The 14,525-nt window shown below is 38.1% G+C and overlaps 1 protein-coding gene across 4 annotated transcripts in view; it reads left to right on the forward strand.

The window, feature by feature from the left end:
* Window positions 1-14,525, forward strand: part of Lrrc8b (leucine rich repeat containing 8 VRAC subunit B) — a 65,228-nt gene that overhangs the window by 41,273 nt on the left and 9,430 nt on the right. For 3 of the 4 annotated variants that reach the window (XM_010636644.3, XM_033758324.1, XM_033758322.1), the window contains exons 2-4: window positions 631-683; window positions 8,859-8,961; window positions 10,312-12,475. In XM_010636644.3, coding sequence (XP_010634946.1) covers window positions 10,337-12,475 — 2,139 coding nt within the window. In that variant the 5' untranslated portion in view covers window positions 631-683; window positions 8,859-8,961; window positions 10,312-10,336. Of the gene's footprint in view, window positions 1-613; window positions 684-8,858; window positions 8,962-10,311; window positions 12,476-14,525 lie in introns of those variants that run through there. The other variant, XM_019209370.2, reaches the window with a different exon arrangement.

Below are 14,525 nucleotides of genomic sequence, written 5' to 3' on the forward strand. Positions count from 1 at the left end.
TTTAACAACCAAAAAAAAAGTCTATGATGACAAAAGCAAATCTTTTCTCTTCTTTTTTTCTCCCCCCAACCCCCCGGCACTAGGGATCAAACTCAGGACACTGTGCTTGCAAGGCAGGCACAGTGCCACTAAGCTAAATCCCTGGTGGCAAATCTTAATATTGTGCCATCAAGTCAAACTAGCAGATCATCTAATAGCAAAAATAATTACCAAACTGGATGGAGAAAACTATCCCAAATATTAAGTATTTTTCTGGTCATGTTTAATCCAAAAAGCATAGATATTTTCAGTGGATTTTTTTTTCTTTACTAAGATAAGTAGTGCTTCAGATACAATACTTATTCTATGTTGAAAATTTAATATTCACATTTTATGCCTTGTGCATTATTATTATGATGAGATCTATATGTGTAACTTATGACATGACTTATTTCTCTCCCTGGATATTAGTTAATACCTTTTGTAGGAGGTCAGATGTTGATCTTTTTTAACATACTTTTAAAAAAGTTATCTTTATATTTTATAAAATTGTAATATGTGTTAGACATTGCTGAGCCATATTAGTGGCTAAATAATCTCATAATCCTGTGATGCATAAAATGTGACACTATGTTTATGATTTCTCTTTAGGAATTCTTCACGTTGAAACTAATTGCACTTTCCAGTTGACCAGCATTCATAGGGTAAGATAAATATCCTAGATTGTGAACACATGGTGAAGATAATTATGATTAAGTTGGTAGCTTAGGGCAAAAAATAAATAAAAACAGAAAGAGATCACTGTTCTTACAGATGTTTCAAGGGAAGTCCTTAGGGTGTTTTAAAACAAATTAGAAACTTAAATCTTCATGTATTTAAATGCTATCTTCCTGTCCTTTGTGGGTTTTGTAAGCAGGAAAATATATACTGTCACTTCACTTTTTTAACCTTAAACATCTAGGAATGTAGTAAATATGTATAAGAGACTTAAAGTCCATGTTTGTCTCTTCCTGACTTTTACGGTAGCATTTTTAATGCATAGGATCAAGTTACCATGTTTCTGTAAGTGAAAGATGGCCAAGCTTTACCTGAATTAAAGTCAGAATTAAACAAGCCCTATATTCTGGTGCTTCCTGCAAACATCATTCTCCTTTTATAATTGTGGAAGATAAATCTTGTTAGTCCGTTGACGGAGCTTTTGACATAGACCTGATAGATGATAGTGTGTATGCTCAGTTAAATAGTGCAACTCTCCATATTGTGGATACAAGAGGTCTTAAAATGCCCCCCAGCAATGAACATATAATCGAAGTGACGCAGTGGTGAGGACAGTGGTGAGGGTCTGTTACCTACTATATTCTGAATACTTTTCTTTTTACAGGTGGAAGGTGAAAGTCTTTGTTGTTGTAGTTTTTAATGGGGAGGGAATATGTCTACATTTCCACCTCATTCCTTGAGCTTGATCTAACTGTAAACCTTTAAATGCTGATAACAGATCTTACTGTCCTCTGCTTAAAACCCTTCTTTGACTTTTCTGTCATTCCTGGATGATTTATTGTCCACACTGTTTAGCTGCAGGCTGTCACTTATTTCTCGCTAGGCTTCTAAATTCCAGCCAGCTTGGCCTCCTTTCTGATCTTCACACATCCTGCCCCTGTTATTCCTTCTCCCTGAAATGATCCTCCTCAGCTTGGTCTTATGACTAGCTCTATGTTAAGCTCCGTATCAATGGCAGTCACTCTGAGGCCTTCCCTGACCATCCCATCTACATCAGCTTTATACTTGTGATGGTTAAGCTTAATCATCAACTTGGTTGGTTTGGGAGCTTCCCAGGCAATTAGTAGAAGCACATTTCTGGGTGTATCTGGTTGAGTGACGGATATGTGACCATAGCTGATCCCTTAATCCTTCCTCTCTGGCATTGTTCCCCTGCTCTGCTTCTCAGCATCCATAAACTAAACAGCTGTGCTCTGCCATGCCCTTCTGCCTTAGAGCTAGCTGTAGACTAAATCCTCTGAAAACATGAGCCAAATAAACCTCTCCTCCTTTAAGTTATGGATACTCAGGTAGTTTGTCCTAGAGACAAGAAAGCTGACTAGTACAATGTTCTACATAGCCTTTCTGCTCTTCCTGTGTTTGTATACTTGCTTATTGTGTCCTTTCTCCCTCACTACACAGTAAAGGACACAGGTCTTGTCCATCTTGTACACCTATGTTCTGTTAACTTTTAGATATGCTCCTATGCTCCTCCTGATACATAACTAGCTTACTAAGTATTAGTTTCACAAACAAACTAAAATCCTACTCTCTTTGACAGCTGCTGCTGCTCAGCATTTCACCCATTCTCTTTGTCTGTATAGAGAAATATAGTATTTATTAGGTTTATCTGATCATAGTGTTCACTTGAGCTCTGAAATAATGGCATAAGATGGAGTGCAAATTTCAACTATGCATATCTTCTATCTACAAAAGAATTTTAATTCTAGAAAAGCAAAGATAACATGTCCTTAGTATGCATGTAGTGTTGAACTTCCATAATTGAATACACAAAATCCAACTTTAGAGAAAAGATTAGGATTAGAGGCAGCCAGATGTGGTAGCATGTACCTGTAATCCCACATGGACAGGCTGAGGCAAGAGGATTGCAAGATCAAGCCCATTAAGCAATTTAGCAAGACCCTGTCTCAACAAAACAAATAAAAAAACCTTGAAGGGCTGGGTATTATAGTTCAGTGCAAAAGCCCTGGTTTCCATCTCTAGTACCAAAAAAAAAAAAAGAGGAAGGAAAAAAAAGAAAGAAAGAAACTGGAGGCTTAATTGTACTTTTAAGCATTTCTGGAGCAAACTTGTTTGTCTGGTGTAGATTTGCAAATTTGTGCTTATTTTATTAGGAAGGCTTATGTATGCAGAGAAGAGTAGACTCTGTTTCTGTTGTGTCTTCCTGGATTGGTCCATGTGATTCTAGATGTCTGAATGGTAAGAGTCTAGATATCTTTTAAAAGTATTGTGTGGTGATTTTCTCTTCTGTGCCAGTTTAATTAAACTACAATTTATGTTTTCCACTTGCCCTTGTGTGGTGCTGGCTGAGAGCCAGCCACGAGAAAGAAATGTGTGGACGTGGAAGACAAACGAAGCAGCAGCTGTCATACTCGCGTGCAGGAGTTGGCATCACTCTGCTGCCTCACCTCAGTGGGTGAGGGTAGTAGTTGGACCTACAGCGCCTCCCTGGAAGAAGAAAGATTTTCATCACCAATGAGAAGTGGTTAGGGATTTGAAGTTGCCTTCATTTTATACTTTCTAAGAGTTCTCCAGCCACTGCAGCTTATGTTAACATTCCAGTATTACAGCTACAAATTCATTACTCTCAGTATTTAGATAATATGGTAGCTTATTAACAGCATCAAAGAATCGAGGTATTTTCCTTAATAGATGATTATCTAAATTAAATACATCTTTCAGAGCCACTACCAACAAGGAATAGTGAAACAAAGTTCTTTAAGGTGCAGAACAACTCACATTTTGTTAAAATGTCTGGAGTTGTTCCTATGGTTTTAGTTCATTCAGTAACTTTATTTTTTATTTATTCCATTTAATTCAGTCACTATCTCCTGGGTTTCAGATGATTGGGGTGATTTTCCTAATATTGAAAATGTTATTTATCCTTGTTTTACAGAACCATTACCCTTTGAATTAGCTTTGAATAGGAAATTGCCAAAAGGTAGATACACATCTCTGTTCTTCTTTGGCTTTCTCTGTATTATTTGAGAATGACGTCAGGTTCTTCCCTTGAAACTCTTAACTTGTGAGTACTATAAATACATGCCTCTAATCCTGGCTACTCAGGAGGCTGAGGTAGGAGAATCACAAGTTCAAGACTAGCTAGGGCAAATTAATGAGATAGTGTCTAAAATAAAAAGAGATGAAGATACAGTTCATGACTTCCTGGTTCAATCCCTGATGCTGAGGAAAACTTTTTTTAAATAAAAATTAAATTTTTCTTAGTGACACTGCTTCTCTGTCCTCTTTTACACTTTGTCTAATGATCCTTCCTCATCTGGACAGAGATTCTGTTCCTCACTTGTGCCAGATGGTGACTGAAGTGCTCCGGGTCTTCTGGCCACCCCCAGCAACCCAGCCCTTACCATATGACACATGACTGCCACAGAACAATGAGAAATAATGTATTGTTATTTTAGCCTATAATGTTTGGTGTGGTCTGTTACACAGACCGAGAAACCAAATGTCAAAATTGTACCTAGAAGTGAGGTGCTGCCATAACAAAATATGTGGCATTAGTTTTGGAGCGGGTGGCAGAGAAGGCCTTAAGTGGAGTAAGAATACTATTCATGGTGACTAAAAGTCAGTGAGGAAATTCCCACTGGAGGATATAAAATGATTTAATATTGACAGAAAAAATTAGCGAAAGCATCACTTACAGTAACGTGACAGAAACAGTTATGTGTAGTAACTAACATTCAGGATGCATACATGTAACAGGACTATATTACGTGCACGCTGCATAAAGCAAAAACCTGTAACTTGTAGCATAGAAAAACTAACGAACTTGTGGATCTAAGATTTTTTTAACAGAATATTGGAAGCTGCAAGTGGTTCCCTTTGTAAGCCCTCTATGACCATAGTATTTTAAGAAGTAAATTAAGAAGAAACTGCTCAGATTTTACTTGGACTTTAGAGGAAGTATTTCTAATACTGACTTTTTTAGGGTTGTAAATAAAACTATTTCTCATCTCTAGCTTTTCCTGACTATAAAAAGAATTCAAAGAAAAAAATGGTCTCATGTCCAAAGATCAGATCCAAAGCACTACTGCCAATAGAACATGACCTCAAAGTAAAAATAAAAAGCAAAGGCATAGCTGTCAAACCCTGTATTTTTAGCCGGGTGTGGTGGCGCATGCCTGTAATCCCAGCACTCGGGAGGGTGAGGCAGGAGAATCGCTGTGAGTTCGAGACCAGCCTGGGCTACATAATGAGTTCCAGGTCAGTCTCAACTACATAGTGACACACTGTCTCAAAAAAACAAAAAAGCCAAAAAACCCTGTCTTTTTAACTTCAAAAAACTTTAAGGCTGTTCCTCCTGGGTCCTCTCAGCTAGATGGAAGAAAGGGGCATTAGGATTTAAGACTCTCAGGGGCACTGTCCTCTCCTGGACTTAAATTAGATGGTACAGTCCTGACTTTGCACCTGAATTGGTTGCCCTACTGGGTTGAAACTTTTGGGAGAGGATTGTTAGCCTCTCTGTGCAGGTGGAATATAAATCACTTATGGCCATAGAGTAGGCTGTGGTAGAATAAAAGTTCTTTGCCATTCATTCCACTGAAAGGTATAGTCTGCTGCTTTTCCTGTAAAATCTGGACTGGACTTGTGACTCCCTTGATTAAAAGATTGTATAAAATGCTGCTCTTTGTGGCTTCAAATGTAATGACTTGAAAGATCTGTGGCTTTGATGTATGCATGTGTAATGCACTTCGAACCCATCATGCTCTTTGAAGACACACAAAGTACCACATGGAATCTCCTATGAGACATTACCAGTCAGCAGTGGGCCACTGCCAGCATGATGAGTGAGTCCATTTTGGACCTTCCAGTCATCATTCTGCTAGTCAATACCATGAAGTCAGAGAACCTCTCACCGAAATTCCAGAAATAAAAGCTGAATTTTTAAAAAGCCAGCAGGGTTTGGAACATGCAATAGAATATGCCAAAATCCTTCCTTATATGATGTGTTCTAGCCACATGCCTCCCAAGACCAGTTCAAAGGCTCTGTCACCTTGAATAACTTTATGCTATATTTAGCATAAACAAGTGGGGGAAATCAGAAATATTCATATGTTGTTTCCTAGAGAGAGATCTCAAAGAGATAAATTTAAATTTCAGTTAGATGTAGGCAAGACCCAAGAAACATATTGATGGGAAGTAGCACTAAACATTTTTGAGGGATGTAAGATGATTTTTAAATCAGTTTTTAGGAGAGTAGTGTAGAGAACTCCCACTTTCAGTGCCTGGAATCAGAAACAGATCTTTGAAGTATCATCCAGCTCTCAGCATATAATGATTCTAAATACCATCTGATCATCTTTTGTTTATTTTTTCACCAGTCAATTTGGAAATGCTTTCAAAGTAAAATAAGGACTACTGGGAAATAAAGATGTCTAATATGAGTGTTGTTGTTTCAGTCTCAGAGATCTTGTGAAGATATCGTCACATGAGTTCATGTGCTTTAAAAAGCTTTTAGGACTTTTTAGTGAGATTTAAAAGTTAAAGGAATGAAATTAGGACCATAAAATACATTTACTCTTAACATATTTATTTGAATTGATTTACTGCATTTGTATGTTATAAATAAGGATCTTATTTGGATTAAATCAACATTATTTGCTAAAATATCGTCTGCAAAATGTTTGGGGCACACACAAACAGTATTAAAGGGCATAATGGCTCTAACTCTGGTTAAGCCTTCCAATTAGAAAAATTATCAGCATTTGACATATCAGGAATGCTTGAAACTTAAATCCAGATGCTATGCATTTCAATATTAAGTCTTAGATAACTTAGAAGAAAACATGTAGTAGAAAAATATTTAGCTAAGAAAGTAGATTCATGGTATGTAGCTATGCAGCTGGGGACTGCAGAAAACTACAGTTGCATCTTTCTTTTTCAAGATTATAGTGAATTCAGTTATAATGCAGATGTCGAAGAGATAATGGAGAGTTAAATAGCTTTTTCTGTAGCTTTTGTAGAGATTTAGACTGTGGCATAGTTAATTGAATTTAGTGAGGCCATGTGGTCTGGTGTGGACAAGACTTAGTATTTGAGTTCTTCGGTTCCATTTGTAAATTTATTGCTTGCCTGCCTGCCTTCCTGTCTTCCTTCCTACCTTCCTTCCTTCTGGCAGGGTCTAGCCAGGCATGTCTCAAGCATTTGATTCTTCTGCCTCAGCCTCCCTGAGTGCTGGAATTACAGGTGCACACCACCACACCCATATAAGTTTATAGTTTTTAAAACAGAAAAAAAAAAACAGGAAAACTTCTTTACAATTAATTTTAAAGTTAGAATAAATATGACAACCCTCTCTTCATTTGAGATCCTACTGATGAGTTCATAGTCATTTCTCATTATGATTTTAGAATACTGCTATTAGTTGGGGTTGCTGTATCTCTTTTCATAGAGACAGTGTTAAAAAGTAGAACATGTATTTGTAATATGTAAAGAAAACGGTTATATAACAGTGTCATGGCTGAATAGCATTCTGGTATTATGCAGTGAATCCTTTTTTGGCATATAACAGCTGCAATGCTGTGGATGAACATGTAAAATGTTTTACACATCAGACGTCTTTCTTGTTTTGTTTTGTTTTTCTTCGTTTTGGTGCTAAAGATTAAACCCAGGGCCTCATACTTGCTAAGCATGCACTGTAGCACTGAGTTACACCCCAGTCCCCAAACGCCTTTATCCTACTCCCTGCATATAAATTCAGTCATGTATCATATGCTACAAATTCATACTTAGCATTGTCATCTTATGAAGTAGTAGTTAGGTTGTCATACATTATACCTGTGTTTTCTAACCTATAAAATGATTTGTTGCTTTAATTATAAGGCAGGCTGTGTATGTGACTTCATAAACCCAAAGCAAATTTCAGACATGCCAGACTTTTTGATATTTGACATGATAAAGTCACAGGATTATTACTAAAAATATTTCAAATAACAACTGAGGTCAGTACTTGTTGCTGGACTTGAAATACTTAATAAAAGAAGACTTATATCTTCAGAGCAGATATGAGCCCTTCCAGGCAACTTTTTTGAGATTCTGTAGCACTAAAACATAATTTTCACACACAAATTTTCTGATACCTCAAACTCACATATTTAATTTAGCCCTCAGAAATGATTGAATAGTTAAGAATGGCTTTTATTAATCTACAAAGTTTATGGCTAGATGTGTAGGTAATTTTTTTTCAGTATTGAGGGTTAAAACCAGGGAACATCTACCACTGAACTACATCTCAGCCCCTCTTTATTTTTATTTTGAGTTAAAGTCTCACTAAACTGCTAAGTTGCCTGGGTTGGGCTGGAACTTGTGATCCTCCTGCCTCAGCTTCCCAGAGTGCTAGGAATACAAGTATGTGCCCCCCCATGGCTGACTTGGCTAGCTATATTTAATAACTATTGAATTCAGGAAATTTTAGAAATATGTGTGAGACATGTATAAAAAAGTGTTACGTCTTTTTCTAATGTGGTAGATAAATTTTTAGAGCATTGAGACTTTGGATAGATATACAGTTCTAAATTAGGGAACAGGAATTACATGGTTTGACAAGCCATCTGATAAATGCAAATAAGACCAACTGTATGAGGCTGAGTGGGAGAAATTAACATGTAAATTACTTGGAGAAAGCTAAGTGTTATAGATACCAAATTTTAAAATATGTTGCACCTAAATTTCTTGTTTGTATGTTTGTTTGTTTATTTGTTTTGAGACAAGGTCTCACTGTGTAGTAGTTGAGACTGACCTGGAACTCACTATGTAGACCAGGCTGGTCTAGAATTCACAGCAATCCTCCTGCCTCAGCCTACCAGTGCTAGGATTACAGGCGTGTGCCACCACGCCCGGCGTGTTGCACGTAAATTCTATAGAAACTTCCCTATAGTTTAACAAAGTTCAGGGAGTGAGTATGATCTAGTGAGTGTGGGCAGTATCCTGAATTGCAGCTTTGCCAAAACAGGAAAGTAGCTTATGGAAATCTATTGGCTATATCATGTCTGCTGATGGAGAAGAGAAGGTCTTTGGAAAGAGTGTCTCTAATGTTTTTATTTGAATGAGTCCATGTCTTTTAAGATATTTATGTTTTCTCATAGAATGAAGACGAACTCAGAGATGGTGTGTCTAAGAAACTTCAAAAGGTGTAGACCTCCTGACTGAGGCAAAGTTGATACATTTGATTCATTTTTTTCTATCATAGTAAGTATAACTAATTTTGGTCAGTGTTGGCTTGTATTCTTTATTGCATAAATCTCCATTCTTTGTCAGATACCCTTACTATGTGAGCTATTTATTTTCATTCTGCTGCAATTTCAGTTGCATATCATGAGGACAAATAAAATTATAAACGCAGAGCTGGAAAATCTCTTAAAAATTATCTGGTTCATTATAGGAAATTCCTTTGCAACATATCTGGTGGATGCTAATTTTATCCATCCAGACCCAGCTAGGGATGGGAGCTAAACTATTTTGAAGAGCAGCTATTTCTGTGATGTTCCAGCAACAAAGTGGATCAAAATATGACTTTCTAAACTTTCTGCCCACCTAGTTCTGCCTCTGAAACAAAGCCATTTATCCATGAGGTATTTATACAAAAATGTAAAGATAAATTCTCAGTTTCCACTGGTCATCTTTTATCTCAGCTGAATGTCATCAATTCCCTATTTCCTCTATAGGCAGTGGTTTTAGACTGTAGCTTCTGATTACTTTGTTGCCCATTTCATCTTTAACCTGTAACTGAGCATTGCAGTTTCAGGCAGACACAACTCTCCTTTTATCTGGTTCATTGTCCATATGGCAAAAGGTTACATATCTTTCTTTTGACATAAGAGCTATCATATGATTAGCTGAAATCCTTTTATTTTGGCTTTTGTCTTGTGTGCTTATAGGGGAAAGGAAATAATGCATTCAGTGACAGTTTGTTTTGAGGAGGAATCTGTAAATTCCTCTAAGCCTAAAAGATAGTTTTATAAAGCTTAGCCTGTTCACAAGATACCTCTTGTGGTGACTGAAATGACACTTGGGTTACATAATTCTTGAAGCAGTCATGGGACAGAGTATGGAAAGAAACTTATTCAGACCTGTTATGGGGTATGAAATGGACTGTTACAAGCTAGTAGTACAAAAACAAGTTTTTACAACGTCAGCTGAAGAAAATTTTTAGTAACCTGGGCTGGAGTTTAGATTTGGGAGGTAAGTAAATAAATAATTTCCTCAAGGGCTACCCCAAATCCCATAGTAGATCCACATGAAATGGTCCCATCTAAGTTACTGGGGTGGCCTGCAACTTTAAAGAAACCAGAAAACTGCTGGGGATTTAGTTCAGTGCTTCCAGCAGCTGCCTGGCAGGTACAAGGACCACAGTTCGATCGCTGGTATAAAAAACAAACAAACACAGTAACCAGAAGACTTATGTGCCCTTGGCCAGCCCTGCCTCATAGGTTTTACCCTTGAGCTACATCCTGAGTAAGATGTTATGTACAAGGATTAAAGTTAATGAATAATTTGAGTACTTATTTCATCATTGTTTCTTTTATTTTCCTCCTGCAGTTCTGTACTCATACAAACGAAAGTCATGATTACACTAACAGAGCTAAAATGTTTAGCAGATGCCCAGTCATCTTATCACATCTTAAAACCATGGTGGGATGTCTTCTGGTATTACATCACCCTCATCATGCTGTTGGTGGCTGTGCTGGCGGGAGCTCTCCAGCTTACGCAGAGCAGGGTTCTGTGCTGTCTTCCATGCAAAGTGGAATTCGACAATCACTGTGCTGTGCCTTGGGACATCTTAAAAGCCAGCATGAACACAACCTCTAATTCTGGGACCCCACTTCCGCTCCCCCTCCGAATCCAGAATGACCTCCACCGGCAGCAGTACTCCTACATTGATGCTGTCTGTTATGAGAAGCAGCTCCACTGGTTTGCAAAATTCTTCCCCTATCTGGTGCTCTTGCACACTCTTATCTTCGCAGCCTGCAGCAACTTCTGGCTTCACTACCCCAGTACCAGTTCCAGGCTGGAGCATTTTGTGGCCATCCTTCACAAGTGCTTCGATTCTCCATGGACCACCCGGGCCCTGTCAGAAACAGTGGCCGAGCAGTCAGTGAGGCCCCTGAAACTCTCCAAATCCAAGACTTTGCTTTCAACCTCAGGGTGTTCAGCTGATAATGATTCCAGCAAGCAGTCATTGCCCTACCCACAGCCGGGCCTGGAGTCAGCTGGCATAGAAAGCCCAACTTCCAGTGTCCTGGACAAGAAGGAGGGTGAACAGGCCAAAGCCATCTTTGAAAAAGTGAAAAGATTCCGAATGCATGTGGAGCAGAAGGACATAATTTATCGGGTATATCTGAAGCAGATTATAGTCAAAGTCATTTTGTTTGTCTTCATTATAACTTATGTTCCATATTTTTTAACCTACATCACTCTTGAAATTGACTGTTCAGTTGATGTGCAGGCTTTTACAGGATATAAGCGCTACCAGTGTGTCTACTCCTTGGCAGAAATATTTAAGGTCTTGGCTTCATTTTATGTCATTTTGGTAATACTTTATGGTCTCACCTCCTCCTACAGCTTGTGGTGGATGCTGAGGAGTTCCCTGAAGCAATATTCCTTTGAAGCACTAAGAGAAAAAAGCAACTACAGTGATATCCCAGATGTCAAGAATGATTTTGCATTCATCCTTCATCTAGCTGATCAGTATGATCCTCTTTATTCCAAACGCTTCTCCATATTCCTGTCAGAGGTCAGCGAGAACAAACTGAAACAGATCAACCTCAACAATGAATGGACAGTTGAGAAACTGAAAAGTAAGCTTGTGAAAAACTCCCAGGACAAGATAGAGCTGCATCTTTTTATGCTCAGTGGTCTTCCTGACAATGTCTTTGAGTTGACAGAAATGGAAGTGCTAAGCCTGGAACTTATCCCAGAGGTTAAGCTGCCCTCTGCAGTCTCGCAGCTGATCAATCTCAAGGAGCTTCATGTGTACCACTCGTCCCTAGTGGTAGACCATCCTGCACTGGCCTTCCTAGAGGAGAATTTAAAAATTCTCCGCCTGAAATTCACTGAAATGGGAAAAATCCCGCGTTGGGTATTTCACCTGAAAAATCTCAAGGAACTTTATCTGTCAGGCTGTGTTCTCCCTGAGCAGTTGAGTACCATGCAGTTAGAGGCCTTTCAGGACTTGAAAAACCTGAGGACCCTCTACCTGAAGAGCAGCCTGTCCAGGATCCCCCAAATTGTCACAGACCTCTTACCTTCCCTGCAGAAACTGTCCCTTGACAATGAGGGCAGCAAACTGGTTGTGTTGAACAACTTGAAAAAGATGGTCAATCTGAAAAGCCTAGAACTGATCAGCTGTGACCTGGAACGAATTCCACACTCCATTTTCAGCCTGAACAATTTGCATGAGTTAGATCTAAAGGAAAATAACCTGAAAACTGTGGAAGAGATCATTAGCTTTCAGCATCTGCAGAACCTTTCCTGCTTAAAGTTGTGGCACAATAACATTGCTTATATTCCTGCCCAGATTGGCGCATTATCTAACCTAGAGCAACTCTTTTTGGATCATAATAATATTGAGAATCTACCCTTGCAGCTTTTTCTATGCACCAAACTACACTATTTGGATCTAAGCTATAACCACCTGACCTTCATTCCAGAAGAAATCCAGTATCTGAATAATTTACAGTACTTCGCCCTGACCAACAACAATGTAAGTAAATCCATTCTTGCTAGTTTCTTGAGGCTCTGCTGTGCTTGAAAAAAATATGTATTGGCATAATACTTACAGATACATAATAGTTGTTCAACAAATGTTAATTCTCTTTTCCCCTTTCACTACATGAACATCATAGTCAAAGTATTTGAAATGAATTGATGAATTATGGTAGATCTTACTTTTTGTTTTGGAAAGTTTTTAAGTGCTTAGGAAGCTTGGTAAAACTCTGCTGCCTCCTAAATCTACCATAAAAGAATAACTTTTTTTATTTTTGTTTAAAAATACTGAGATTATGAATTATTCATAAATCCTTTTTGTGATATTGTTTAAAAAAAGAAAGATTTGACATCTGTTTGGATATCTACAAACACAATTCAAAATGAAGGACCTGACTTTAATGTAACACTAGGGCTTCTTAGAAGCCTTTTCCATTATCCATGTTTAAAAGCGAACCATAATTTGCAACAGTTAAGCCAAGTAAAGAAAAATGTAACTTCACTGAAATGAGAAAAACAAAACAAAACAAAACAAAACAAAATAAATAAGTAGTTTCATAGGTTAAAATGTGAAGGGGGAGAGAAAAAAAACTTGTCCTAGTCCAAAGGGCAAGAGAATGGGGATTGTGTCTGAAGGGGAGCAGAAATCAAATGGGCCAAGTCAGGAAACTGATCTTCCTCTACTTGAAAAATGGGTCCTGATATTTCTCCTTCACTGCCCCTAAAAATATTATCTTCTAGACTTTTGGTAATTCATATTTCGTGCTAAACATAGCTATGAGTGTGCTGTTGGCTTGTGAACATAATCATCACACGTTGAAAACCATGGATGTGAGAGAATTGCCAAAAAAATTGGAAAATGAGAAGAAAATTTATGCAGATTGTTTTTAGAAATCTCAGGCTTCACTCATATGTAAAAGGAGAGAGTCTATTCTAAGATATGTGAGAAATCTTAAGATTATGAAGTTTTAAAACTATGTAAGGATCAATCTAGACAGGTAGTGTACATCAGAGTTACTTGAAAAACTTGTTAAAACACAAATACTGGACCCCCTTCAGGTTCCAGATTGAGTAGGTCTGGTATAACATCTAAGAGTTTCCATTTCTGCAGTCTCCAGGTGAAGCTGATGATGCTAGCCTGCTGAACAGACTTTAAAATCCTCAAAACTAGAGGCTTATCATTAGTGCTGTTTAATTATTCAGTTGATTAATATTTATATTTGGCCACATTTTTCCATTGTTAGATTGGTAGTAAAAGACATAAATGATTATTCTGAGAAGCTTTAGTTCTACTAAGTTGTTACAGTGCATAGTGAAAGACACAGCTGATTAAATTGTTAACTGACTACACATTATTTAAATATATGAGCAGGTTAATCTTTTTGCTAGTTTAATTTAATGAAACCTTAAGAACATTGGTACTTTTGATGCCAAGCTTTTTGGTCTTGTCTGAGAGATGAGGGGGAGAATATCAGACGGATGCAGTGGTCACTTCTGCATTAAATGAGGAGACTCCAAGGGGGAAGGTGAAAGTGACCCCAGGAATCACTCGACTTTATCCAAATGGAGTCAGGTTGGCTATCACATTAGTATACAGCACATTGAAAAGTGTTAGGCTGAAGGTACTCTGTGGTCAAAGTAGAACAGTAGCTTTGAGTGGCCTGTCTCAGAAACCTAATGAAGAACATAATCGATACCTCTGAATGGGTGAGGAACATTCACCTCGGAACCTAGAATCAAAAGAAGCACTGTGAAAGGATTTATTTAACATATGAAGAAACTCACTGGAAGCCACATAGAAGACAGCACCCAGGGAGATGAAAAGTTCCTCTCTGAGAAAACACACCTACATTATGATGGGGGATGGGAGTGAGACAAGCCTACCAAATTGGGCTTAAGGAAGATTTACGCGGAGAACAAATTTTGTGGAGGGTAGCCACAACTGTTAGAACCAGGACAACCAGGGGAGGGTTACTAATCATGTCCATATAGCTACTAAAATGTGGAAGGAGTGTCTGAGGAAGAAGAGATTGTCTCCCTACCCATAC

This window comes from Fukomys damarensis, unplaced genomic scaffold, assembly GCF_012274545.1.
Source record: "Fukomys damarensis isolate Sample0158 unplaced genomic scaffold, DMR_v1.0_HiC HiC_scaffold_33, whole genome shotgun sequence".
Lineage (NCBI taxonomy): Eukaryota > Metazoa > Chordata > Mammalia > Rodentia > Bathyergidae > Fukomys > Fukomys damarensis.